A 24,794-nucleotide genomic window follows, 5' to 3' on the forward strand; every position below is an offset into this window, starting at 1 on the left:
CAGGAGGTCCTGACCAGCAGGAGTGGCTCAAGAACACAAGGGGCTGCCTCCAGGGACAAGAGGACAGGAGGCTCAGGAAGGTTAAGTGACTTGCCTGGGGTGACTCAGCAGAGCCGGGTCTGAACCTAAGACTGACCACAAAGCCAGCGCTCGTGACCTCCACACAGGAGGACGACAGGGAGAGGAGACACAGAGCAGAGGAGGGACATTCAGAGACAGGGTACCCATGGAGGAGGGGCTGACCCCGGGCCAGGCAGGGGTAGGGGAGCCCAAGCCCAGCGGGGGGGGGGGGGGCAGGGGCTCCCCGGGAGGGGCAGGGCCCCGAGGCGGGTGAGCTACTTACGGGTAGTAGGAGTAGGCATAGTGGTCCCTCCTGGCAGCGTGCAAAGAGAACAGCACAGGTGGGCCGCGGTCCTCCCACCAGGCCGGGCCCAGGGCCGCAGCACCGCCAGGGAGGGGCCTGGTGCTTTCCTGCTGGGGAGGGGGCTGGCCAGGGGCTGAGAGGTCAGAAGGGCCCTCCTTGTCCCAAGGGCTGGCTGGGCTCAGTCGTTGAGGACCAGGACCTGAGGCCCCTTCCAGAACCTTCCCCAAGCCTGACGCTGGAGGAGGAGGAGGTGTGGAAAGGGCCTGGGGGGAAGCAGAGCTTTCACTCACAGTCACACACACATGCGTTCACAAAGAGAAATACACCGCATGTTCACACACACGCAGACACACTCATATGAATACACACTTGTACACATAGAAACACACTGACACACTCATATGCACTTACAAACACAGAGATACACACGCATGCAGATACTCATACACATGTATTCAAACACTTATTAACATACACAGATACACAGACATATTCACAAACACGCACTCCCACACTCAAGGTAACAGCTGCACTCACCCCTGCAAACAGCCCCCACCTTGGTGCCCACGCCCCTCACCCCTACAGGCCCCCCTGCCCCTGAAAGGACAGCCCTCTGCAAGCACCTGTTCCTGGAAGGGGACAAGTAGCCAGGCAGGGAGAGGCTGGGCAAGGGGACACAGACTGGACTCCAGGGCAAACTGGGGCCACCCTCCCGTCCTCCAGACTGCCTCTGGGTATGGGGTCCATTAAAGGAGCCAGATTGCCCCCTCACAGGACACCCAGAGCACAGTTGGGCCAGTAGCCCTTATGGGACCTCAAGGCACCTACAGTGAGGAGGTGGGGAAACCGGGTCCCTGAGAGTCATGATCTGCCCAGGGCCTGCTGGGGGTCAGTGAGAGTCCAGAGCAGGCCTAGGACCCTGACCCCAGAGCCAGTTCCCTCCTGAGGCCCCATCCAGGCCCCTCCAGGGTCCTCCAATAACCAGCCACCAGGACACTCCGTCCAAGTCAGCAGGGAGGGAAGGGAAGGAGAGGGGAGGGGAAGACAGGCCCAGCCAGGGCAGGAGATTGGCTCCAGGTCACACAGCACATCATCCATTCCAGGGACAGAGGGGGTGTCCAGGGCCTGTGGCTGGTCACAGAGGTCCTAAGGGGCTAGGGTTGGGCTGAAGGAGTGGCATTCCTCTGGTCTCAGTTGAAGTGTCATGACTTCAAAAGGGCCTTCCCTGAAGACTCCCTCGCAATCACCAACTACATTATGTCGCCTTTTAGCCTCTCTGACCACCCCCCTGCCGACACTTGTGCTTTTTCTAGCCCCCCACTTATAGCCACAAAGCACAAAGGGGTAGCATCCTGGCCTTTTTTACCCACTGCTGGATCCCCAGGGCCCAGGACAGTGCCCAGCACATTATAAAGCCTCGATAAATATTTTGTTGAACTGAGCAATCAGTAAATGAGGGAAAACAAATAAAAGAACTCCGCCTCTGTGAGCTTCTATTTCGTCCTCTAAACAAGCGAGGTTAATAATAATCCCCCTCAGCCCTTCTCTACCCCCTCTGCCTGCTGGGTTGGGGGTGGGGGTTCAGGAAGACCCAAGTCCCCGTGCCAGACCCCGGGGACACACAGCCAACAAGACAGAGCTTCCTCCGCCCTCGTGCAGATCTCAGTCCAGCAGGGAAGAGAAACACTGAGCAAAGCGCTGCAAGTATGTGAACAAAGCACAGGGGGAGGGAGGTGCTGCAAAAGGAAGGAGGTGGGGGGGTGGTCTCTGGAAACAAAAGCATGGGATCCAGCCAGCCTGGGGCACCCTGGGGTCCCCCAGGGGCAGGTGCAGCAAGCCTCACTATCCACCTGCTCCCAGATGTCTCCCGTAATCCCCCCACTAGGTGCCTCCTTCCTCCAACAAGGACCTTCCCTCAGCAACCTCCCAATCTGTCCATTACATCTGCACCCCAAGTTGATCTGAACACCCCTATCCCTGCCAGAGCTGCTCAGTCCCACGGCACCCCCAGTGCAGACTCAAGGAGACCTCAGGAGCACAGGGGACTCTGAAGGCCAGGTAGGATCCATGGGGAGGCGGTGAGGTGCTACAGAATGGGACTGAATGACTTTTAGAGAAATCCTAGAGGCTTCCAGTAGCAGCTGTGTAAAGTGGAGTGTTTCCTAGTGGCAGCATCTCTGACCCATCCTCTCCTGGGCCCGGCACTCCCTTTGCAGGGGTAGGTGACATCCCCTACTCTGCCAATCTTTCTCTTAAGGATAGACTTCTAGGGCCTCCAATACCACCTGCACCCCCCCCAAAATCTAATCCCTTCTTTACAGCTCTATCTGCCCTACTCCCCAGGCCCCCAGGGCCTTGCCACTTACAAGAACCTACTGTGCACCTGCTGTCGGGAGGCCCTTCATATGCCGGGCTGTGAGGAGGACGGGCTTTGCAGTCAGGCCTCGGTTCAGTTAGGCCCTGCCACTTATCAGCCGAGTGACGTGGGCAAGTCACTTAATTATACTTTCCTCAGGGACTCAGACCTGCTTCATGGGGCAGGATCTGAGAAGGGAAAATTCTGGTGGGTCCCAACTGGTACACGGTAGGTGCTCAATAACTGCTGTTCTGATGGGTGATGTGTGCAGAGCTCTTGACACAGAGTAATATATATTAAATGACAGTTTAAAATATTTTGTCTCAGGAAGCTGTGCAGGAACTAAGGGAAGGGAAAAAGCAGAGCCTAACACCCTGGACAGGTCGCCCCCAGCCCCGTGTCACCCCACGGCTGGCAAGACCCACCACCACTCTCTGGAAGAGTCTCTCTCCTGCTGGTGCCTGGCCTCAGGCAATGGGGCCCTGGCCAGTTTTCCCTCATCTCCCTGGATCCTGCTTATCTCTTCTGGCAGCCCAGAGACCCAGAGCCAACCCGCCCATGTGTGCCCAGCCTGGCAGCAGCCAGGGCTACAGAAGCCAGAGCCCAGGTGGGGAGCGGGTAGAGCAGGCTTTGCCTCGGGCTCCCTGGGTGACCTTAGGCAGGTCCATTCCCTCTCTGGGCCTCAGTATCTCCATCCCCGACTTGGCTCCAACCCAAGGCTCAGCCTCCAGCTGCTCCATGCACTGGGCTCCCAGGAGAGGTGTATTTGGTGTTTCACACACAGGTTCTGCTGCTTAGAAGGACTGGAAAACCACTAGAATAGATGTCTTTGAACTACCTGGCAGCTCTCAGATTCTAGGCTCGGAACCTCTACAATTCTAAATTCTGAGATTCCTAGAATCTCAAATCCTGGACTTCTAAAACCCCAAAATTCTAAATTCTGGATTCTAAGATGTGCTGGGATTCACGCCACCTACTGCAAAATGCACTAAGAAATGCATCCGTCACAAACACAAGACTGGACTTTTGAGGCTTGGGGGATGGCAGGGGCAGGAGGGAGGCCTCTGAGTCATGGGCCAGGAGGACTCCTCAGAGATCAACCGTAACAGAGTTCAGGGCAAGCTGACCCCAAGAGAGGGTGGGACCCGGGAAGAGCCACGGCTCAGGGTCACCACCACAACCCAGTGGTTAGGGCAGACAAGTTGGCAGAAGGTCTGCAGGGGGCTGAGGATTCAAAGTCGGGTCATCTCCACACCATCCCCATCAGAACAGCCTGGGAGGCACAGGAGGATGGTGCCCATTTTCAGCAGGGCTCCTTGACAGGAGGCACGGAGCACCCTTCCCTGGATAACGGCACCTGGCACCAGCCAGACCTGGGCTCCAGCCAAGCTGCTCTGGGGGAGCTCCATTTGCAGAGTCTCTGGCTTCCCACTGCCCGGCTTGGGTCCATCCACAGGCCTGATGCCCAGGCTGGCAGCCCTCCACATGCCCGCGAGGCGGCTGCCCTACCAGCCCGCAGCCTCCTCTCTGCCCACCAGGCCTCGCACGGGCAGGAGTCTCAGGTGGGCCAGGGCACCGGCCTCACTCACCCCTTCCGGATGATAATAATGATGGCCCCCAGGAGGAGGATGAGGACGGCAAGACCCCCTGCACAGATGCCCAGGATAAGCCCCATCTCCTCCGATCTCTGGGACACCTCCAGGGGCTGCTTGCTTTCCTTGCAGGCAGCTGGGGAGAACAAAGAAGGACAAAGGGTCAGAGGGGAGACAGGGACCGCCTTCCCCCTGTCTGCAGGGGTCTACGCTGCACAAACATATATGCACAAAGACAACTGCCCCTCCTCCTCAGCACAGGTCCGGCCTTTCAACCAGATCCATCTCCTCACCATCCTTCCTACCTTCCGCATTCCTGTGTCAGAGGTTACTTGCCATGTGCGTCAAATTGTCCCCACCCTTCAGTGGATGGCGGTGGAGGATGCCTAGGCCCTTCAGACCCACCCTCTTGCCCTCCTGGGAGGCAATGAGGGGAGAGAATTATGTACCTAGGGCTGGTTAGGGCCTCTCAGGATGGGGAACCAGCCACATTTCCCCTCTGGGAGCAAGGCAATCCCTACACCACAGGGCCCACGTGGTCCCCATCTCTCCCCCACCACAGGAAACAGGGCAGATACAGACCCCAGAACCAGCGCCCAGTACCCACCACTCCCATGGCCCAACCATAATGGCTCACCTTCTTCCAGGCATCTGCCAAGGCCCCTTGGGTGACCATGGCAGGGTGGGGGTTTGTCCCCACTGCCCAGTCTGGGAGAAGGAGCCCTTGAGGTGGGCATAGGGACCAAGAAGGGAAATGTTTCCTGACTCCAGGCCTACCAGACCACCCTCCTCTGCTCCCACAGCCCTGAGTGCCCAGGGTCCACAACCCCAGAGCCCAGCAAGTAAGAGCCAGCTGCCAAAGGACTGAATCCAGGGGGACTCACCTTTCCTGGCGATCCGGATGCAATTCAGACGGGTCTCCTGGAAGCACAGACGGAGGTCTCAGCACAGCTGAAGCCCGGACCTGACCCTCCCCAGAGGGACCCTCAGACAGCGTGTCTTGGGCCTGGTCTGGGCTTTTCTGGTGTGGACTATAAGACACCCCACCTGGCAGGAGGGCCTGGGGGAGCCAGGGAGGGAGGGGCCAAGAAGGGGAGGAGCCTGAAAATACACAAAGCCTTAGAAAAGGGGAATGAGATGGGCAGGAACAGGGAGAAAAACCCCAGGGGACGAGGGACAGGGCCTCAGAAATGAGGGAAGGGCTACGTCCAAGGGTCTGCTTGGGAAGGGGGAAGCCTGGGAAGGAGAGATCCGAGGAGGGAGGACCCTGGAGAAGGGCGGGGCTTCAGAGACGAGGCGGGGCCTAGGCCTCAAGGTCTGGTGAAAGGGGGAACCTGAGACGGACTCCTCTGGGGAGAGACGAGCCTGGGATAGAAGACCAGGGCCTTGGGAGGGGGCAGAGACTAGACAAGGGGCTTGGAGAGGAAAGAGTCCGGGGGAAGAGGCTCAGGAAGGAAGTAGTAGTAGCTGGAGGGAGGGGGTCTAGAGTCAGGAGGGCGGGTCTCAGGTGGGTGGGCGGGGCTGGGAGGTGGGAGGCGCTACAGGCCTCAAGACTCAACTAGGGGGCGGGATCAGGACGGTGGTGGGGCCTGGGGAGGTCTCTGTTCACTGCAGCAGCCTGCTCCAAGGTTTCCCCAGCCTGCCCCTCAACCGCCCCCACCACGACCCCAGCCGAACCCTCACCCCCTTCAGGTGGCTCGTCGCCTGGAAGTAGATGAGGTAGGCCTTCCTGGGCTCCAGCGGTGGGTTCCAGAACCCACGATAGGTTTGGTTGTCACCCACAGTGAAGGGCATGGCCTCAGGCAGACTGCTGGCCGCCAGTTCGGCCCCGAAGTAGTGCACCAGGCCGCGGGCCAGCGCTGCGTCAAAGGTCAGCGGCACTGGGAAGCAGTCCTGAGCGCCGGGCTCCCGCCGGAGTCTCCTCGGCCGCTCCTCCTCCACAATCACCTGGTACACACTGGACATGGGGAGGGGAGAGCGCAGTGATCACGGGCCAGAGGACAGGGAAAGCCTCCGGTGGCTAAGGGCTTGGGCTTGGGTCAGGCCAAGGTGAGGACTCATCTTGGCGCTGCCTCTTACTAGCTGGGCAAGTCATTTAACCTCCCTGGGCCTCGGTTTCCTCCTCTGTAAAATGGGAGTGATTACAGAACCGTTCTACCAGGTAGAGGTGAGGAAGGAGGCAAGTTCAGCAAGCAGCCAGTGCCTGTCAGCTGATATCACTGTAACTAAGGCTGAAAGAATGAGGACCTGCTCAAGGGTACCAAGGCCTAAAGCTCTACCCTGACTCCTCAGTGAGTCCCCCAGGGACTGGGAACCACAAGCCTCAGGCTCCATCCTGCTTCCCCATGGCTCCTCCTGGGCCTCAGTAAATTCAAGTTAGACACAGTGCATTCACTCACTCAGAAAGTGTTCACTGAACTCAGGCATGGGCCCTGTGCTGAGCAACTGGGGATCTGGGCTTCCCAGAACTGTCCTCCAGTGGGGGAGCCCGTCACTGAGCAGGTAAATAAGGTCACACTAATCCTACATCTGGGTATCCTCCCAACTCTATGACTCTAAGCCTGCCACCTCCCAGTCCTGACAGCTGATTGGTGTTCCCTGGTCTGTATTCCCTCTAATTTGTGTCTCCTGATCCCGACTTGTGTGTTTCTATTTATTTGCATCACTTTTCTGAATGGCCTTTTGCTGTGAGTGCCTCCAAATCCTCTGTGGAACAAAGCCGAGAGTGAATAAATGAATGCTGACAAATTTAAATATTTCCAGTCCCAGCCTCGGTCACGCCTTGGCGTGTGACTCCTCATACCAACAGCCTGCACTCTGGGAAAGCAGAAATGCCTTTTCCTTGCTTGCCAGCTGTTTCTTTTGAGCTTCCAAGTTGGGAGGGAATCACCCAGCACCCTTGGATTGGGGCTAGACAGTTCATTCTACCACTAGCCAGCCCAGGCCTCCATTTCCCAGGCTGAGGTCAGACCTCCCCTGGTCCAGGTCCCACCAGCAGAGGATGACAATCATTAGCTGTGAACAAAGCACATCTTGATCTGGGATGATCCTCGTTATGCACCTAAGGAAAGGGAAGCTCAGAGAGGTGAAGGGACATGCCCAAGGTTGCACAGCCATCAGGCCTCTCCCTTCTCTCAAGTTCTGCTCCCGGCCCCCACCCAGCCTTGCCATCATCATCCCTGAGGGACGCTGACTGGGCCTGCTCACAGGATCCCTCAAGAGGACAAGGAAAAGAGAAGGTGCCACTGAGCTTCCCAACTCCCCCCAGATTCGGCGGCACCAGCACCCTGAGCCTCTTGCAGAACACCAAATGCTCCTGAGATGCCCCGGTTTTTTCCTGGGTCTCCCTGAGGGTCTGGGAATCAGCCCAGGACAAGCTTTGCAGGGACAAATACAGGGGAGGAGGCAAAGCGGGAGAAAAGGGCAGAAGGAGGGAGGAGTGAGGAAGTGAGGGAGAGTCGAGAGCACCTGGGCAACACACCACCTTCTTGAGGGGCTTAGTAGGACCCTCCCATGTCCAAATGTTTGCTGTCACCCTCTCCAGTGCATGAATCTTTGTGGAAGGAGCGGGTGGACCAGACGGGCAGGGAGGCTCTGTGACTTCAAGAAAAGGTACAGGTTTTGCAGACAGACCTGGGTTCCAAATCCCAGTGCTACCACTTATCAGCTACGTGGCCTTGGGGGCAAGTTATTCAGGCTCCCTGAGCCTGTTTCCCGATGTGTAAAATAAAGGTACTAGTACCCACCCTACAGGCTGCTGTGAGGAGAAAACGACTCTTGCAGGTGAAGTCCCTAACACGAGGTCTGGCTGACAGCAAGTATGTGCACATGTTCCACAAACACACTCACGCTTTCTCACACCTCCACCCCACATGTCTCACACACACACACACACACACACACACGCATCATCTTGTCTCCAGCATCTTCTCCCCAACAGAGGCAGCCACCATGGCATCAGCAGCCCCTGCTTTCCCTGCAGAGAAGGAACTGGAAAAGCCAAGCTCTTGGCCACTCCAGAGAGATGGCCCTATCTGGCCGGCTGCCCTAGCCTTCTAAAGAGCTGATCCCTATGTCTCCCTGGATGGGACACTCCAGGGGCAAAGCTGAGAAGAAATAAGGTCTCAGAGTTCACTTCTCCAAGGTCTCTGAAGGAAAGCCCTCTGGAGAGTCCTCCAGGCTGGACACTGTCCAGAGATCTCATGACAGTCACCATGAGACAGCCATGGCCTCAGAGGGGAGTGACTACAGGCTTTCCGCCTGCCCAGGATCACAGAACATCGTCCTCCTGACACTCTTAACTCTGTGGGCGAGATCAAGGGAGGATAAGGGTAAGCTGGCCTGGGTGGGGAGCTCTGGGTCAGACAAGGAACCTCTTCCTTTCGGCCCTGACCTCCCACCCCTCCATGTAGGCATCCCCACCTGATGGGCGCACCACGGCCCTGGGCCGGCCTCAGCAGCACGGTGATGGTGTTCTCAGACTCGCCCAGGGGTGACGGCATGTCGGCATAATCAAAGCTGGGAGCTGGGGAAGGGGACAGGGACATAAGCATGGAGCCTGGCCACTGGACCAAGAAGGCCAGGCCTCCAGCCTCCTTGACGCCTGTCCTCAAGTCTCTTCCCTTCAGCCTTAGCCTCCTTGTTCCCTCTGAATTGAGCTTCCCTGACTGCTGACCTCAACCTCTAAATGGCACATTTAACTCAGCAGGAGCCCTCCATCACCACCTGCACGAAGCCCCATCCCCTACCCGTGGAACCCTGGGATTCTGGGCCTCCTCCAAAGGGGCCAGGCCAGGGCGGGCGGGGCTCACCTGAGATGTTGGTGGTGATCTCGGTGAGCGCTGCCTGGCCGAAGCCTTTGCCTGTGCGGGCCCGCACAGAGAACAGGTAGGTAGTGCCTGGGTGCAGGTTGGAGAAGACGTGGTAGGTCTCATTGCGGAGCTTGGAGATGGTACGTCGTGGGCCCGGCACGTTCACCGCCGGGTCTGACGACTCGATGCTCTGGTAGCTGATCTGGGGACAGGACGCGTAGGCAAGTGGGCATGGAGATGGGGAAGGGCATCACTGGTCCCGCAGCCTCCCACCCATCATGGTTCAGGTGAGCTAGGGTTAAGGTTGAGCAAAGGGGAGAGGCTTGAGGGGATGATAGATGCCCCTTAGCCCAGGCCTCTGGGCACCTTCACCTCTCCCTTCTTCCTTCAGGGCCCCATTCCCATAACCCACAGGGCAAGGACCTGGTCATAGATGAAGGAATCCCAGTGGTCACCTCTGTCCCCTCACCCCATGTGCCTCCCTCTCCAACCTGTGGCCCCACCTTCCTCCAAGGGCCCCAGTCGTAATAGGGCCCAAAACTACCTCATACTGAGTGATGAGGCCATTGGGTTCCTGGGGCTCCTCCCACTTGAGGAAGATCATGTCCTCCAATGGAGTGAATGTCAGGGACTCAGCCGCAATCCCGCCAGGCACTGCGAGGGAAAGGCGACACGGGGCAGGGGAAAGCAAGCTTTGGAACCAGATACCTGGGTCCAAATTCCAGCTCTGCTACTTCCTAGCTGGTATACTTGGACTACTCAGCCTCTCTGAGCCTCGGCTTCTTCATCTGTGAAACGGGATAATAACCCCTCCCCCCATCAGAATTAAAGGATGTGATGTACATCAGGCCCCGAGGCTAATATCAGCACTCTCATATGGTTCAGCCTACGCTTGAGTCCTCGAAAAGGGCAGCTGGCATTTTCATCACTGTGCAGGTTGCGTTCAGCACAGAAGAATGAATGCTCCTATTTTGTTCCAGTTAAGTGGTTTTCAGAAAATACAGACATTTGCCAGAAAAATGAAAACAACTGCATTAGGGTGGCAGGATTATGGGTGGAGATGTTTTCTTGTCTAAAAATTACTAATTATACAAACAATATGTTCAATGTAGAAAATCAAAAGAAGCATAAAGAAAATTAATGGCACCTATAATTCCATCACCTAGGGATAAATGCTGTTAACATTTCAGCAGAAACCTTCTCATGTATGGTTTGGTTTGGCTTGGTTTGGCTTTTGTTTTAAAATATCATCTTAATAGCAGGCTCAAGGAATTTCTTCTGGGAGAAGAATCATCTTCACTTGGGAAAACACCTTGATAAACCATTGTGGGGAAGCTGAACTTGTAAGGCAGGGGAAAGCAGAAACCAAGATAACAATCAAAGACAGCTCAAGTGTCTTGTGTCAAAATGAATAGTTAACAAGGCGACACCACTATCCAGCCACCAAAATGATAAAATGACAAAGACAATTCCAAGTGTTGGTGAGGATGCAGAGCAACCAAGATATTCACACACTGCTAGTGCAAGTGTGGACTGACACAACCACTTGAGAAAACTGGGTATATCTACTTATCATGAGCACATATCCTGTAACCCAGCGGCTCGGCTCCAAGGCATAAAACCAGCAGAAATGTGTGTATCGACCAACAACGACAACAAAAAAGAATCTACAAGGATTTTATTGCAGCACAATTTGAAATAATTGAAAACTGGAAATAGCCCAAATGCCCAACAACAGTCAACAGGATAAATAAATATGGTATATTCCACAGTGGGAATGAATTCTCTAGAACTGTACACACAACACGGCTGAATCTCTCAAGCATAAAGCTGAGAGACAGACGTCAGTCATAAAAAGAATACACACTGTATGACTCCACTGATGAAACATTTCAAAACCAAGCAGAAATTAATCTATGGCATTGCAGGTCAGGATAATGGTTATCCTTGGGGGTTTGTGAGTGGAAGGGTGCATAAGGGGGGCTTCTGGGCTGCTGGGGATGCTTTTTCTTGGTCTGGGGGTGGGTTATCCTGACATGTGCAGTCTGTGAGACTGCACTGAGCTGACCACTTAAGATAAGCACCCTTCCCGTATTATACTAAGACTTAGGTGAAAAGTAAAAAAATAGTAAATAATAAGCAGTCATTGGAGCATGGGGAGAAAAGAGGGACAGAGAAGAAAGAAAGCAAGCCAACTGGCCTAAATGGCGCCTGGCCAAGGCGAGGGGTGGGGGTGGGGTGAAGCGGCCATGACAACTTACCCCACAGTGGGAGAGGGGGAACCAACAGATTTTAAGAATGGAGTGGTCTGAGGTTCAACTTGAGGTTCCTTGTGAAGGGCAGTAGAATACACCACCCCAAAATATGCCACTTGGTGTAAGCATTATTTTGAGCTGAACTGAGAAGGCAATGTAGGAGCACATACGAGAAAAAATTTCTCTGCCCTCCCCTTACTTGCCTAAAAGTAGGACGTAAGTTTGTAAAGATGCCCGCCTCCCCTCTTGACCAGGAAGGACAGAAGTTAATCACTGAGACAACTCTAGACCCTCATCAGCCCGGAGGAATCCATATAACAAACTTTACTAACTACCATTTCCCCATATATTTGACTTCCCCTAATTTGCTACCCCTAGAAGCTCAAAGTCCTTTTTCTTTGTCTTGTCATTTCTCTAAAAATTCATTGTTCTTCTGTTAAGACGCTATAGAAGTCCAAGCTCTAACCACCCCTCTGAGTTACTCATTACTGAGTACTCCCCTGTGTATGTGCAATGCACATGTTAATAGACTTGTTTCCTATAATAGGACATAGCTCAAGCGGTAGAGCGCATGCTTAGCATACACAAGGTCCTGGGTTCAACCCCGAATACCTCTTCTAAAAATAAATAAATAAGTAAACCTAATGATTCCCCCCCGCAAAAAATAAAATTTTAAAAATTAAAAATTAAAAAAATAAATAAACTCCTGTTTCCTATAATGGAAAATAATCTAAAAAAATTATTATCTGAATTATCTGAATCACTTTGCTGTACACCTGAAATTAACACAATATTGTAAATCAACTCTACTTCCATTTTAAATTTTTTTAAATAAAATAAATAAAAATGAACTCCTGTTTTTCTCTTGCAAATCTGTCTTTTCTCAGTCTAATTTACAGGGAATCTGTATAAATCTAAGATGAATAGAACAAAGAAAGTTAAGTTTTTCCTTGCCTCCATTTGCAATGATTCAGGGTAAACCCCTCCGGTCCTCACTCCCACCCCCAGCAAATCCTCAGCGCATCAGTGCAGGGCATAGGGCATACACGCTCCCTCAGGTGAGTGAGGTTTTCTGGAAATCAAGGAAGGAGTTGAATTTTGTATCTGAGCCACTGCTGTCCAGGACAGAAGATTGCACATATGGAGAAGCAAAAACAAAAAACAAAAAACTATTAACCAAGGAGCTTAAGGGTACCTGGGGATTTACAGCCATCTGGGGGAAGGCTTTGGACCTGTGCTAGCATTAGAATGTAGCTGTTAAGAGGAACAACTCTCAAACAGATGGCCAGGTTTGAAACCCAGTTCTGCCACCCACCTATGCTATGTGACTTTGCCTGTAAAATGGGAATAGTAATAGTAAATAACCACATGGGGTTGTCATGAGGATTATATGCATTAATATATGAAAAGCGTTCAGAATAATGCTTGACATGCAGTAAGTGCTTAATGAATATTAGCTTGGCATAAGTAGAACAGTGCACCCCATAATGACAGAATGTATATTTTTTCAAGTACATATGGAACATTAACCAAAATTTAACCAATGCCAGGCCATAAAGCAAGGATCAAATTTCAAAAGACTAAAATTAGAGTCTGTACTCTGACCACAGTGAGAAGTAGCTAGAAATCAATAACAAAACGGTAATTAGAAAAATCCCAATTGCTTAGAAATCAAATAAAGTAATTCTAAACAACTCTTGGGTCAAAGAAGAAAGCATAACAGAAACTAGAAAATGTCTTAAACTGAATGATACTGAAGATAGGATATAGCAAAATCTGTGGGATACAGGTAAAGCAGGGCTTAGAGGGAAATTTATAGCTTTCAAATGTATCTATTAGCAATGAAGAAAGGCTCAAAAGCAATGATCTAATAAGCTTCCATCTCAAAAAGCTAAGCAAACTGCTGATCAAATCCAAAGAATTTTTTTAAAAAGAAAGAATAGAGATAAATATACAATAAAGAAAATAAACGAGGCCAAAAGTTGGCTCTTTGGAAAGATTAATAAAATTTATACACCCCTACCAAGAATGAACATGAAAACAGAGAGAAGACACAAAATACCAATATCAGGAATGAAAAAGGGGTTAGCGCTATATTCCTACAGATGTTAGATATAATAAGAGAATATTATAACCAACTTTATGTCAAGAAATTTGACAACTTAATCTCTTAAATCTCTTAAAAATGCAATACATCAAAACTGATACAAGAATAGAAAATCTGAATATTCCAATATCTATTTTAAAAATTAAAACTGTTATTCAAAAACTCTGCCGCAAAGAAAATTCCAGACCCAAATGGCTTCACTGTTAAATGCTCCCAAACGTTTAAGGAAGAAATTTTACCGATCCAACCCAAGGTCTTCCAGAGAATAAATACTAGTATCATTACTTTATTGTTACACAGTTGGTTTAATCCTAAGCAAAAAAATGTCCTATAAAAACTTTATGTAGTGTCTGTGGGAGGCCCTGAGGGCACTGGGGATTAGAGAGGACTCTTACCGTCCTCGTCTGTCTGGAAGGTAACCTCCTTGCCCTCCTTGCGCCCCTCGGGGTTAGTGAGGACAAGCCGCACGTGGACGTTCCGGTAGGGCAGTAGGTTCTTGATGGTGTAGCGGCTGACACCTCGCTCCATCTTCACGCACTCCCGGACAGTCTGGTTGTGGCTGCTGCCCAGGGTGTAGTGGTAGCACAGGGACACAGTGTAGGTGTGGCAACGCGTCACGTTGTAGCCCAGCGGTTCCCACTGCAGGGTCAGCTGGCGCGCCTGGATCTCAGCAAAAGCCAGGCCTTTGGGGGCCCTCATGGGCTCTGGGGAAACCAGGAAGCAGATAGAAAATTAGAGGAAACAGGAGGAGAAGGATGGGAGAGAAAACATCAGTCAACTGACTGAAATCAACCCTCCTTTGCCCCCAAGAGCCCAAGGGGCCTCTTAGAACAGTGAACAGGGAATAAAAGTGTACTTGGAGTCAGGCAGGACCATGTCTGAAACCTGACTCTGCTGCTTGTAGCTGGCAACCACTGGCTAAGCCACTTTACCTCTCTGAGCCTTAGTTTTCTCAACCGCAAAATGGGATAATAGGCCCTATCTCATAGGATGGCTGTGAGTTTTAAGGTAATGCATGCAAAGCATGTGCAACAATGTCTAATACTCAAAAGGCCCTCAAGAATATTAGCTAGAATTTTTTTAATAATATAGTTCACCTCCTGTATCAAGGTCCTCCTGGAGAGCATCAAGACAGTTTGAATCAACCAACCACTGTATTCTTCTTGATTTATTAATTCCAAACTTGTTCTAAAACAGCTTACAGTAACATATATGAAACAATAATATATAGAAATCAGTATGATGGGGTAAATGAGAGCAAAATAGTTAAATAATGCCAGAGAGTGTTAGGAGAATAGAAATGCATGCCATTAGGTCCTATGTGGAGCTAAAGGTAAGGTTCAAATTAGGTGGTAAGTTCCCTGGCTGCCAAAGCAAAAAGGGAAATACAATCTGTTACATGATGATGATGTTCATAATGGCTGTTAACATGTATTCAGGGCCTTGTGCCAGGCATTATTCTAGAAGCTTTAAAATCCTTTATCTCATTTAATCCTCTCTGTAATCCAATAGACAGGTGCTATTATTAGCCCTGTCATATGGATATAGAAATGGAGGCACAGAGGAGAGATTAAGTTGCCCACAGTCACACAGATAGAAAGTGGTGAAGCTGGGAGCCAAACCTGGACAGGCTGGCTTCAGAATCCACACTCAAGCACCACTACCCAGTGAATCCCATAAGAAATTTACTGTCCAAAAAAATAAAAAATAGATAAAACAGTAAATCGTACTAGTGCCTCAGGAGAGACAGCTACCCCAACACACAGGTGGTGCATATTACTGTGCTTTACAGCCTCTTGATGACTCCATAGGACCAGAAAGTTATCCCCATTTTATATGTAAAGAAATCGAAGCTTCTGAAACAAAGCCTGGATGGAGCCCAGGGGCTTGGGTTAGTCCTACATCTGCACTGACCAGCTGTGTGATCCTAAGCAAATCCCTGGGCCTCAATTTCCTCATCTGTAAAATGCTGGAAGAAGCCGAGATTACTCATGATCCTTTTCTCTCTTGCACCCTGACTCTGTGAAGTACAGTTTCATTACCCTCCGGTTCTGTGACACCTACAGAGCGTCCCCAGTTAGAGGAGCTCCGGGTGCACCTTAATGAACAGGAGAGAAAGTACTGCTGCTTGGCCTCTTAAGATGATTAAGTATGACATTATTATCATTTTTATATGATTAATTTGCCCAGGATGCTCTTTACAAAGAAGATGCAAAGAGAAACATCAGGCCGCTCTTTACTTGGGAGTGCATCAGTAGCACAGCTTTAGATGCTGGCCCCAAGGAGATCACAATGCAAGTTTTTGTTTCTACCTGGGAGCTTTTTTATTCCCTGGACCATAGGCAAGCAGCAGTCTCCAGTCATATATCAGACCACCAAAGAGATATTTTAGCACCTGCAAGGGGTAAGGCCCACCTCTTGACTTCTTACAGAGTCTGCCTCCCTTCTCCCCACCAATGAGGCGGACCCAATCCCCACCCAACAAAAACACTGAAGGGCTGGCTCCCTGCTCACTGCAACCTGAGGGCTGCTGGCTGCAAGCCCACTAACCACACGTATGTTTTCTCTCCCATTCCTGGCCCACAGAGGTTTTCCTAATGTTTTTCTTTGTAGTTTTTTTTTTTTTAATGGAGGTACTGGGGACTGAACCCAGGGCCTTGTGCATGCTAAGCACGCGCTCTACTACTGAGCTATATCTACCCACTCCACCCTGCAATGTAGTTTTGTTTTAACCCATCATTCTTAAGTGTTTGGAGAGGAGCAGGCAGATTCTGTGTGCACTCTCTCAGTCATTTTGCTCAAAGGTCCTCGCTTTATTCCCTGACTCTCTGGCTCTGGTCCTGGCTGCCCCATGTGAACTGCCCCAAAGTGTCTGCGGAAGCCCAAGTACCAGGGCTTTATTTGCACTAATGAGAGCAGATCTTTGTTCACTGTAGCTCTGCACACAAATCCCCACCCCCAGAAACACCTGCCCCACATTCTGGTCCATCCTTCCAGGTTTGGCCCAAGCACATTTCTTCCTCACCCTCCTGCAGCATTTAGAGAAGGGCACAAAAAGTTAAATGTAAACTGGTGACACAGGCTGGGCTGGGACCATGACAAACAAGACAGTAAGTGTCCCATCCAAAAGGGGCAGCCGCCACTCAGCTCCAGGCGATGCCGTCACGCAGGACGACAGGGTGAGAGTTGCCAGATCCTCCCATTTTTTAAGAGAAGCCAGAAATTCAGATTTTAGTGTGAAATCTCCAGATTTTTAAATGCTGGCAACCTACTCAGGATTTTTAAAACCACTTTGCAGGGCACAAAATAGCAACCTCTAACTTGGAGGATGAAACTTCCGCCCTCGTGCTTGGGTACCTCATTCTCCAACAGCTGTGTGAGCCCCCGTCCACCCTGCTAGGTGGGGGGGTCTTTGAAAAGAAAGCTCATTTTCCTCTTCTGTCCCCACCCTGAACAAATCTGGGCAGATCCAGGGACTCAAATAGTTTGTTGACTACAGGCTGATATGTTGATTGAGGGGTGTGAATTCATGAGTCTCTCTGTGTTTCCAAAAACCATCTGGCACCCAGACACACTCTCTTCAGCTGCCAGCACACACTGGCAAAACAGAACTCGGGGACCTCAAAGCCCCCTCCCTCTTAAATTCCATAGGGCTGTAGGCCTCTCGGAGGTCAAAGGTCAAAATGCATATTAAAACAAGAAGGCTAACAGTTAACATCTGTCAAATTAGACCAAAAGGTGTTGATTTTAATCATGCTAAGGGAGGAGTCAACAACCCTGAAACAATCGTTTCTTGAGGAGGGGGCTCTGGAGTGGAGGGGATGGGGTGCGCCAGAGTTCAGATCCCACCTCCACCTCTCATTAGTTCTGTGATTTCAGGCAAGTGACTTAACCCCGCCTTTGGACATCAGGTTCCTTGACTAAAAACTGAAGCTATAACAACACCTAATTTGAAACGCAAGTGTGGAGTTACACGAGATGATGTGAGTCTAACCTATAGTTATTAATTAATGAATTAATATGTGTGTGCTAAGGGTGAGATTCACCCTCGAATACAGCAGCACACTTTTCAGTAGCAGTATAAATTACCACAACCATTTTTTAAAGCAGTATCTGTCAAAGCCCTTTCTTAAACCACCCCTGAGTCTTTATCGTAAAGAAGTAACTCACAGAGGAAATAAAACATGGTAAGCACTAAGTTTTTCAATAGAGTATTATTTACAATAACAGGAATCTAGAGACAAATAGTCCAGCAATATGGAGACACTCAGTGGCCTTCTACAGCCAATAAACATAATTACAAACAACATAACATATGTAATGACACCAAGCAAAGGAAGCGCAAATACTGAATGCTTTCTACATCCAATGACAAGGGTGTGAAATGTGTCCTGTAGGCATATGGGCAGGGATTTGAGGAAGGCAGGAAAACTAAAACAGCTGTTGGGCTGGGATGATGAGCTTGAGAGTGATTTTTTTTTTTTTTGAATGCCTTCTTCTGACGTTGTATTGTTGTTTTTACAGTAAATAATATTGTAGCAGGGGAGTTTCTTGGGGCCAGAGGAGATGACAACACAGCTGGCCAACAGCAAAACAACCACAGGCCGAGGCACTAAGCAAGGAGAGGGTGGTGATGCCAATGAAGAGAAGCATGGAATTAAGAGGGGCAGAGCAAGTTGTCTGGATCCCGTCTGTCTGGTCCCTGCCGCAGCTTCTGTCCTGGCCAGCCTAGGTAAAGTGCTCAGCAGTGCCTGACACAAAGCAGGCACTCAGCCCATGAGGGCAGCTGTGCTGCTGTTCCTGGTGGTGGTGGTGGTGGTGGTTTCAAACCCTAGATTGGAAATCAGGACATTCAAGCTTTGCTTCTGACTCTGCTATGGACTCACTTTGTAGATTTGGGCAAGTGACTGAATCTCTAAATCTCAGTTTACTTATCTGTAAAATAGGAACAATCAACCACTGGCACCATGAAGTTCTGGGTTCTTAACCCATTGTATAATCACAGGCAAGTGCCTGCCCCTCTCTGGGTTTCAGTGCCCCCATCTGGGCACTAAGGGAAGTGGAACAGAGATTCTCTGTGGACCCCCTGGCTCTGGTTTCTTTTATTCTAAGTACCTGACCAGAAAAGGCTTTGAAGAGTTAAAAACACCATCACAATGATAGTTGTCATTTACAGAGTGCTTACTGTGTGTTAAGCACTATGCCTCATGTGCATTTAATGCATTTACATGCAATTACCTGCATTTAACCCAAAACATTGGAGTGGCCCAGGTCGTGCGTCACAACTTATCTTTTCCATCTAAACGTATTCCCTAAAATCTAAGGACTAAATCACAGGTTCTCAGCCTCAGTATTATTGGCATTTTGGACTAGATAATTCCTTGTTGAGGAGGCTGTTTATACATTGTAGGATGTTTACCAGCTTCTCTGGCTTCCTCTACTCCTTAGATGCCATTAGCACCCCACCCGAAGTTGTGACAACCAATACATCTCCAGACACTGCAGATGTCTCCTGGGAGACAAAATCATCCCACCAGTTGAGAACCACCAGCATAAAAGATCTCATCTAGTCTCATGGCTTTAAATACCATCTACACCATGTCTATACTGACAACTCCCAAATTTATATCTGCAGCCCGAACCTCTTCCCTGAGCTCCACACTCGTAAATCCATCTGCCTGATGGATGTCTCCACTTGAACGTCTAATAGGCATCTCAAAGTCAGCATTTCCAACACAGAACTCCTGATCTATGACACCCCATCACACCTGCTCCTCCCGCAGTCTGCTCCCTCGCAGTAAATGATAACTCCCTCCTTCCGGCTGCTCAAGCAAAACACCTTGGAGCCATCCTTGACTTCTATCTCCCTCTCTCACTGCATATCCAATCCGTCAGCAAAAGCAGTTAGCTCTACCTTCAAAATAAACCCGAAATCTAACCACTTTTCACCATCGCCACCACTTCCTCCCAGCTCCCAGCCTCCACCACCTCCCAGTTGAACTGTGGCAGTAGCCTCCTCACTGGTCTCTCCTCTGGCCCTCTTGCCCTCCTAGAATCTATTCTCCAACAAAGAACCCAAATGTGATCCTTTGAAACATCGTAAGCAATGTCACTCATCTCTTCAAACCCACAAGGGCGCCCCAGCCCACTCAGCGTAAAATGGCTCCGAGCCCCACATCCCCAGCGTGACTTTGACCTCCTCTCCTGCCAGCTCCCCCACAGTCACTAGACCACAGTTACACTGGTCTCCATGCTGCTCCTCACACAGGCCAAGCACGCTGCAGCCCCCAGGCCTTTAAGCTTGCAGTTTGGTCTGCCTGGAACGCCCACTCCCCCAGCAATTCCTCCAGCTTCCTGCCTGGCTCCATCTATCACCTCCTTCAGGTCTCTGCTCAAACGTCACCTTCTCAGTAAGACGGTCGCTGAGCCTTTTCAAAATAACAATCATCCTACCCCCCATATCCCATCCCTTTCCTGCTTTATTCTTCACAGCCCTGACCATCATCTGACAAACTATGTATTTCATTTGTTTACTGTCTCCTCCCACTAGAATGTGAGTTCCATCCTGAGAATCTCACACACTAGAGGTCTTGGTCTGTCTTGGTCACAGCCTTATATCCCCAGCAACTAAACAGTACCTGACACATAATAGGTACTCAATAAACATTTGTTGAATGAATCTTCACAATTACTCTGTATGGTGAAGATTATTATTATTATTCCCATTTTAAAAAAACAAGATGACTAAAGCTCAGAGAGGTTAAGTAACCCGACTCAGATCCCTCAGCTAGAAAGTAATTACGACTAGACTACCTACCACCCCAGGGTCTCTCCAAATGAGGCATTAAACTGTATTTTAGATGATTCCCAGATTGGTTTTTTTTAAACATTTAAGAATATTGATTGGCAAAAAAAAATAAATAAACCTCTACCTACATCTTGTAACTTACCCAAAAATTAACTCAAAATGGATCATGGACTTAAATGTAAAATGTAAAACTATAACACTTTTCCAAAAAAAAAAAAAAAAGGAGAAAATCTTTGGGATCTAACGCAAGTCAAGGAGTTCTCAAATTTGACAACGAAAGTACAATTCATAAAAGGAAATTTTGATAAATTGGCCCTCATCAAAATTAAAAATGGTTGTTCTGTGAAAGCCTAGGTGAAGATGATACAAAGACAAGCTAAAAGCCGGGGGAAACTATCTACAAACTACATACCCAACACAGGACCAGTATGTGGAATGTGTAAAGAACTCCCAAACCTCAACAATATAGAATGAATAATCCAATTAGAAAATAGGCAAAGACATGAATAATTCACCAAAGAGGATATACAGATGGCAAATAGCATATGAAAAAGTGTTTGACATCACTAGGCATTAAAGAAGGGCAAATTAAGACCAAGACGGGATATGACTACATACCTATCAGAATGGCTAAAATTAAAAAATAAATAAATAATTACTACACCAATAAACAAGGACAAATGCTGGCAAAGCTGCAGAAAATTGGATGACATATACTGCTGGTGAGAATGTAAAACACCACCGCCCCTCTGGCAGTTTCCGATCAAACTAAATATGCAGTTACCATATGACCCATCAATTGCACCCTCAAGCATTTATCCCAGAAAAAAATAAAAAATTACGTTCATGCAAAAACCTGTACATTAGTGCTCATAGCAGCTTTACTTGTAATAGCCCAAAACTGGGACCAGTTCAGACATCCTTCAACAGAAGAATGGTTAAACAAACCCTGGTATATCCACACCATGGAATACTACTCAGCATTAAAAAGGAATTAACTGTTGATATACACAAGAAACCCTGAATGAATCTCCAGGGAATTACACTAAGCAAAAATCCAATCTCAGTGCCAAGACAATTCAATGGGAAAATAACAATCTTTTCGATAAATGGTGCTGGGACAACTGGACATCCACAAGCAAAAGAATGAGATTTGACCCCTCACACCATATACAAAAAATTAACTTAAAATGGATCAAGGACCTAAATGTAAGAGCTAAAACTGTGAAACTCTTGGGGAAAAAAATAAGGGTAAATCTTCATGATTTTGGATTAGGCAATGTTTTTTGGATATGATATTGAAAGCACAAACAACAGAAGAAAAAAACAGATAAATTGTGCTTCATCAAAATTAAAAACCTTTACTACTCAGCCATAAAAAATAATAAAAGAATGCCATTTGCTGCAACATGGATGGCCCTGGAGAATGTCATTCTAAGTGAAATAAGACAGAAAGAGAAAGAAAAATACCATATGATATCATTTATATGTGGAATCTAAAAAAAAAAAGACAAATGAACTTATTTATAAAACAGAAACAGACTCACAGACATAGAAAACAAACTTATGGTTACCAGGGGAGAAGGGAGTGGGAAGGGATAAATTGGGAGTTCAAGACTTGCAGATACTAACTGGTATATATAAAATAGATAAACAAGTTTATACTGTATAGCACAGGGAACTATTTTTGATATCTTGTAGTAGCTTATGGTAAAAAAAAGAATATGAAAATGAATGTATGTATATTCATGTAAGACTGAAGCATTGTGCTATACACCAGAAATTGACACAACATTGTAAACTGACTATACTTCAATAAAAAAGTAAAAATAAAAAAAAATTAGAAACCTTTGTGCTTCAAAGGACACCATCAAGAAAATCAAAAGACAATCCAAAGAATGACAGAAAATATTTGCACATACATCTGATAAGGGTCTAGTATCCAGAATATATAAAAAACTTTTACAACTCAATAACAAAAAGATAAAAACCCAACTCAAAAATGAGTAAAGGATCTGACTTGACATTTCTACAGAGAAGACATACAAATGGCTAAGAAGCACATGAAAAAATGTTCAATATCATTAACCATCAGGGAAATGCAAATCAAAACCACAGTGAGACCAGGAAACGTTTGACTTTACTCCCTCTCCTTTTAGAGTAAAAGAAGCATGAATTCTAACTCAGGCAAGATGGTTCTCTAGGACATTAGTCCACCATCTTCTCAGTCTGCTGACTTTCCAAATAAAGTCACTATTCATTGTCTCAACAACAAAAACCCACAATGAGACACCACTTCATTCCCATTAGGAAGGTTATAATCAGAAGACATGATAACAAATATTGGTGAGAATGTAGAGAAATTGGAACCCCCATACACTGCTGATGAGGATGTAAAGTTGTGTGGCTGCTTTGAGAAACAATCCAGCAGTTCCTCAAATGGTTGAACATACTTACTACATGATATATATGCTATATACCCAGGAGAAATGAAAACATATGTCCATACAAAAACTTGCACCTTAATATTCACAGCAATACTGTTTATAATAACCAAAAAGGATAAACAACCCAAATATCTATCAACTGACGGATGAATGAATAAATTATGGTATGTCTACACAATAGAATATTATTTGGCAATAAAAAAGGAATAAAGTACTAATGCATACCACAACATGGATAAACCTTGAAAGATTATGCTAAGTGGATGAAGCCAGTCACAAAAGACCATGTATTATTTGATTCCATTTATATGAAATGTCCACAAAGAGGCAAATCTATAGAGATACAAAAAGTAAATTAGTGGCTACCTAGGGCCGGGGGTGTTAAGGGGAAATGAGGAGGGGGTGGACTGCTAAAGGAGACAAAGTTTCCTTTTGGGGTAATGAAAATGTTCTAAAATTGATCATGGTGATGGCTGCACAACTCTGTGGATATACTAAAAACCACTGAATTATATACTCTAATGAGTGAACTGAATGAGATGTAAATTATACCTCTATAAAGCTGCGACCAGATTAAAAAGCCAATTCCAAAAGGTTATATATTGTATGATTTCATTATTTATATAACATTTTCGAAATGACAAAATTTTAGAAATGAAGGACAGATTAGTGGTTACCAGGGGTTGAGGGTGGAGGAAGGGACAGAAATGAATGTGGATATAAAACAACAACAGTAAGGATCCTTAGGTTGACCGAACAGTTCAGTATCTTAACCATGGTGGTAAACACACAAAGCAACACGTGTGATAAACTATATAGAACTCAATACACAGACACACACTCAAATGAGGACAAGTGAAACTAAGGAAGTCTGAATGACATCTGTGGATTGTATCAATGTCAATATCTTGAGTGTGGTAGTATGCCACAGTTTTGGAAAATGTTACCATTGCAGGAAACCAGGTAAAGTGTATAAGGAAATTTCTCTGTATTTTTTCTTACAACTGCATATGAATCTTTTATATCAATAAAAATTCAACAACAACAATCCACTGAAATCACAAGAGTAAGAAAATTATTCTGTTCTCAATTTCTCTTCTAATTAAACAAACAAACAAGGAGTCTCCCCTGCTGCAGGTGTGCCATTTCTCCTAACAGCTGTTTTATCCTTTTAAACAAGGGAAAGCAGACCTCAGGCTCAAATGCCCAAGAGAATCCAGCTAGACTATAATAACATACTTTTATTTTATGGTATTTAGTTGTTTGTTTATTATATGGAAATAAGAATACTGATTCTGGAGCCAGCCAATCAAGGGTTCCAATCCCTTACTGCTCTGCTACTTACTAGCTGTGTGACTTTCAGCCAGTCACTTAACATCTCTGTACCTCAGTCACATCATCTGTAAAATGGGTCTGACAAGAATAACTAGGCCATGGTGTTGTTCTGCGTTTTGAATCAGTGAGTGTGAGTGTGTGTGTGTGTGTGTGTGTGTGTGTGTGTGTGTGTGTGTGTGTACGTGCGCTATAAGTGTCGATCACAAAGTAAAGTGTTAGCCATCATTATTTTCTTTACCATAACAGGGAATGAGGGGAAATCACAATGTTTTAGAAAGTTTTAGAAGCACAGATCCAGGCCACACTACCATTTGGAATGTGCCCTTCGCCCCTGGTTGCCCTGAGTCCATACTCAGGTATCCCTAGGAGGGAGTGGAGCCAGGAGGCACCCACCTGCGCACTTGGTTCGGCTGACGAGGGGTGGCCCAGGGCGGCCGGTGCCGCCGTCACCCGGGCGCGTGAGCAGGACGCTGATCTCATACTCCGTGTCAGGGTCCAGGTGCCACAGCTTGTAGGTTTGCAGGCTGACGGCGTGCACCTCAGCCCACGGGCCTCGGGCCATGCGGTACTCAATCTCCTTGCGCACGATTGGCCCGTCGCCAATGATGGAGTTGGTGTTGAGCTGGATGATGAGGTAGGTGGGACCAGCGCGGAGCAGCTGCGGAGGCGCAATGGGGGTAGGGGGCTCTGCAAGGAGATGGGGGAGAGGCGGAACCAAT

General features: G+C 48.1%; 1 protein-coding gene across 6 annotated transcripts in view; it reads right to left on the bottom strand.

The window, feature by feature from the left end:
* Positions 1-24,794, bottom strand: part of PTPRU (protein tyrosine phosphatase receptor type U) — a 78,802-nt gene that overhangs the window by 33,131 nt on the left and 20,877 nt on the right. For all 6 annotated transcript variants that reach the window (XM_074377011.1, XM_074377010.1, XM_074377008.1 and 3 more), the window contains 8 exons: positions 24,469-24,762; positions 13,881-14,189; positions 9,668-9,777; positions 9,124-9,325; positions 8,735-8,837; positions 5,996-6,269; positions 5,197-5,233; positions 4,310-4,448 (listed from right to left, as the gene is read on the bottom strand). In XM_074377011.1, coding sequence (XP_074233112.1) covers positions 4,310-4,448; positions 5,197-5,233; positions 5,996-6,269; positions 8,735-8,837; positions 9,124-9,325; positions 9,668-9,777; positions 13,881-14,189; positions 24,469-24,762 — 1,468 coding nt within the window. The remainder of the gene's footprint in view (positions 1-4,309; positions 4,449-5,196; positions 5,234-5,995; positions 6,270-8,734; positions 8,838-9,123; positions 9,326-9,667; positions 9,778-13,880; positions 14,190-24,468; positions 24,763-24,794) is intronic.

The sequence above is a fragment of the Camelus bactrianus genome, chromosome 13, assembly GCF_048773025.1.
Source record: "Camelus bactrianus isolate YW-2024 breed Bactrian camel chromosome 13, ASM4877302v1, whole genome shotgun sequence".
Lineage (NCBI taxonomy): Eukaryota > Metazoa > Chordata > Mammalia > Artiodactyla > Camelidae > Camelus > Camelus bactrianus.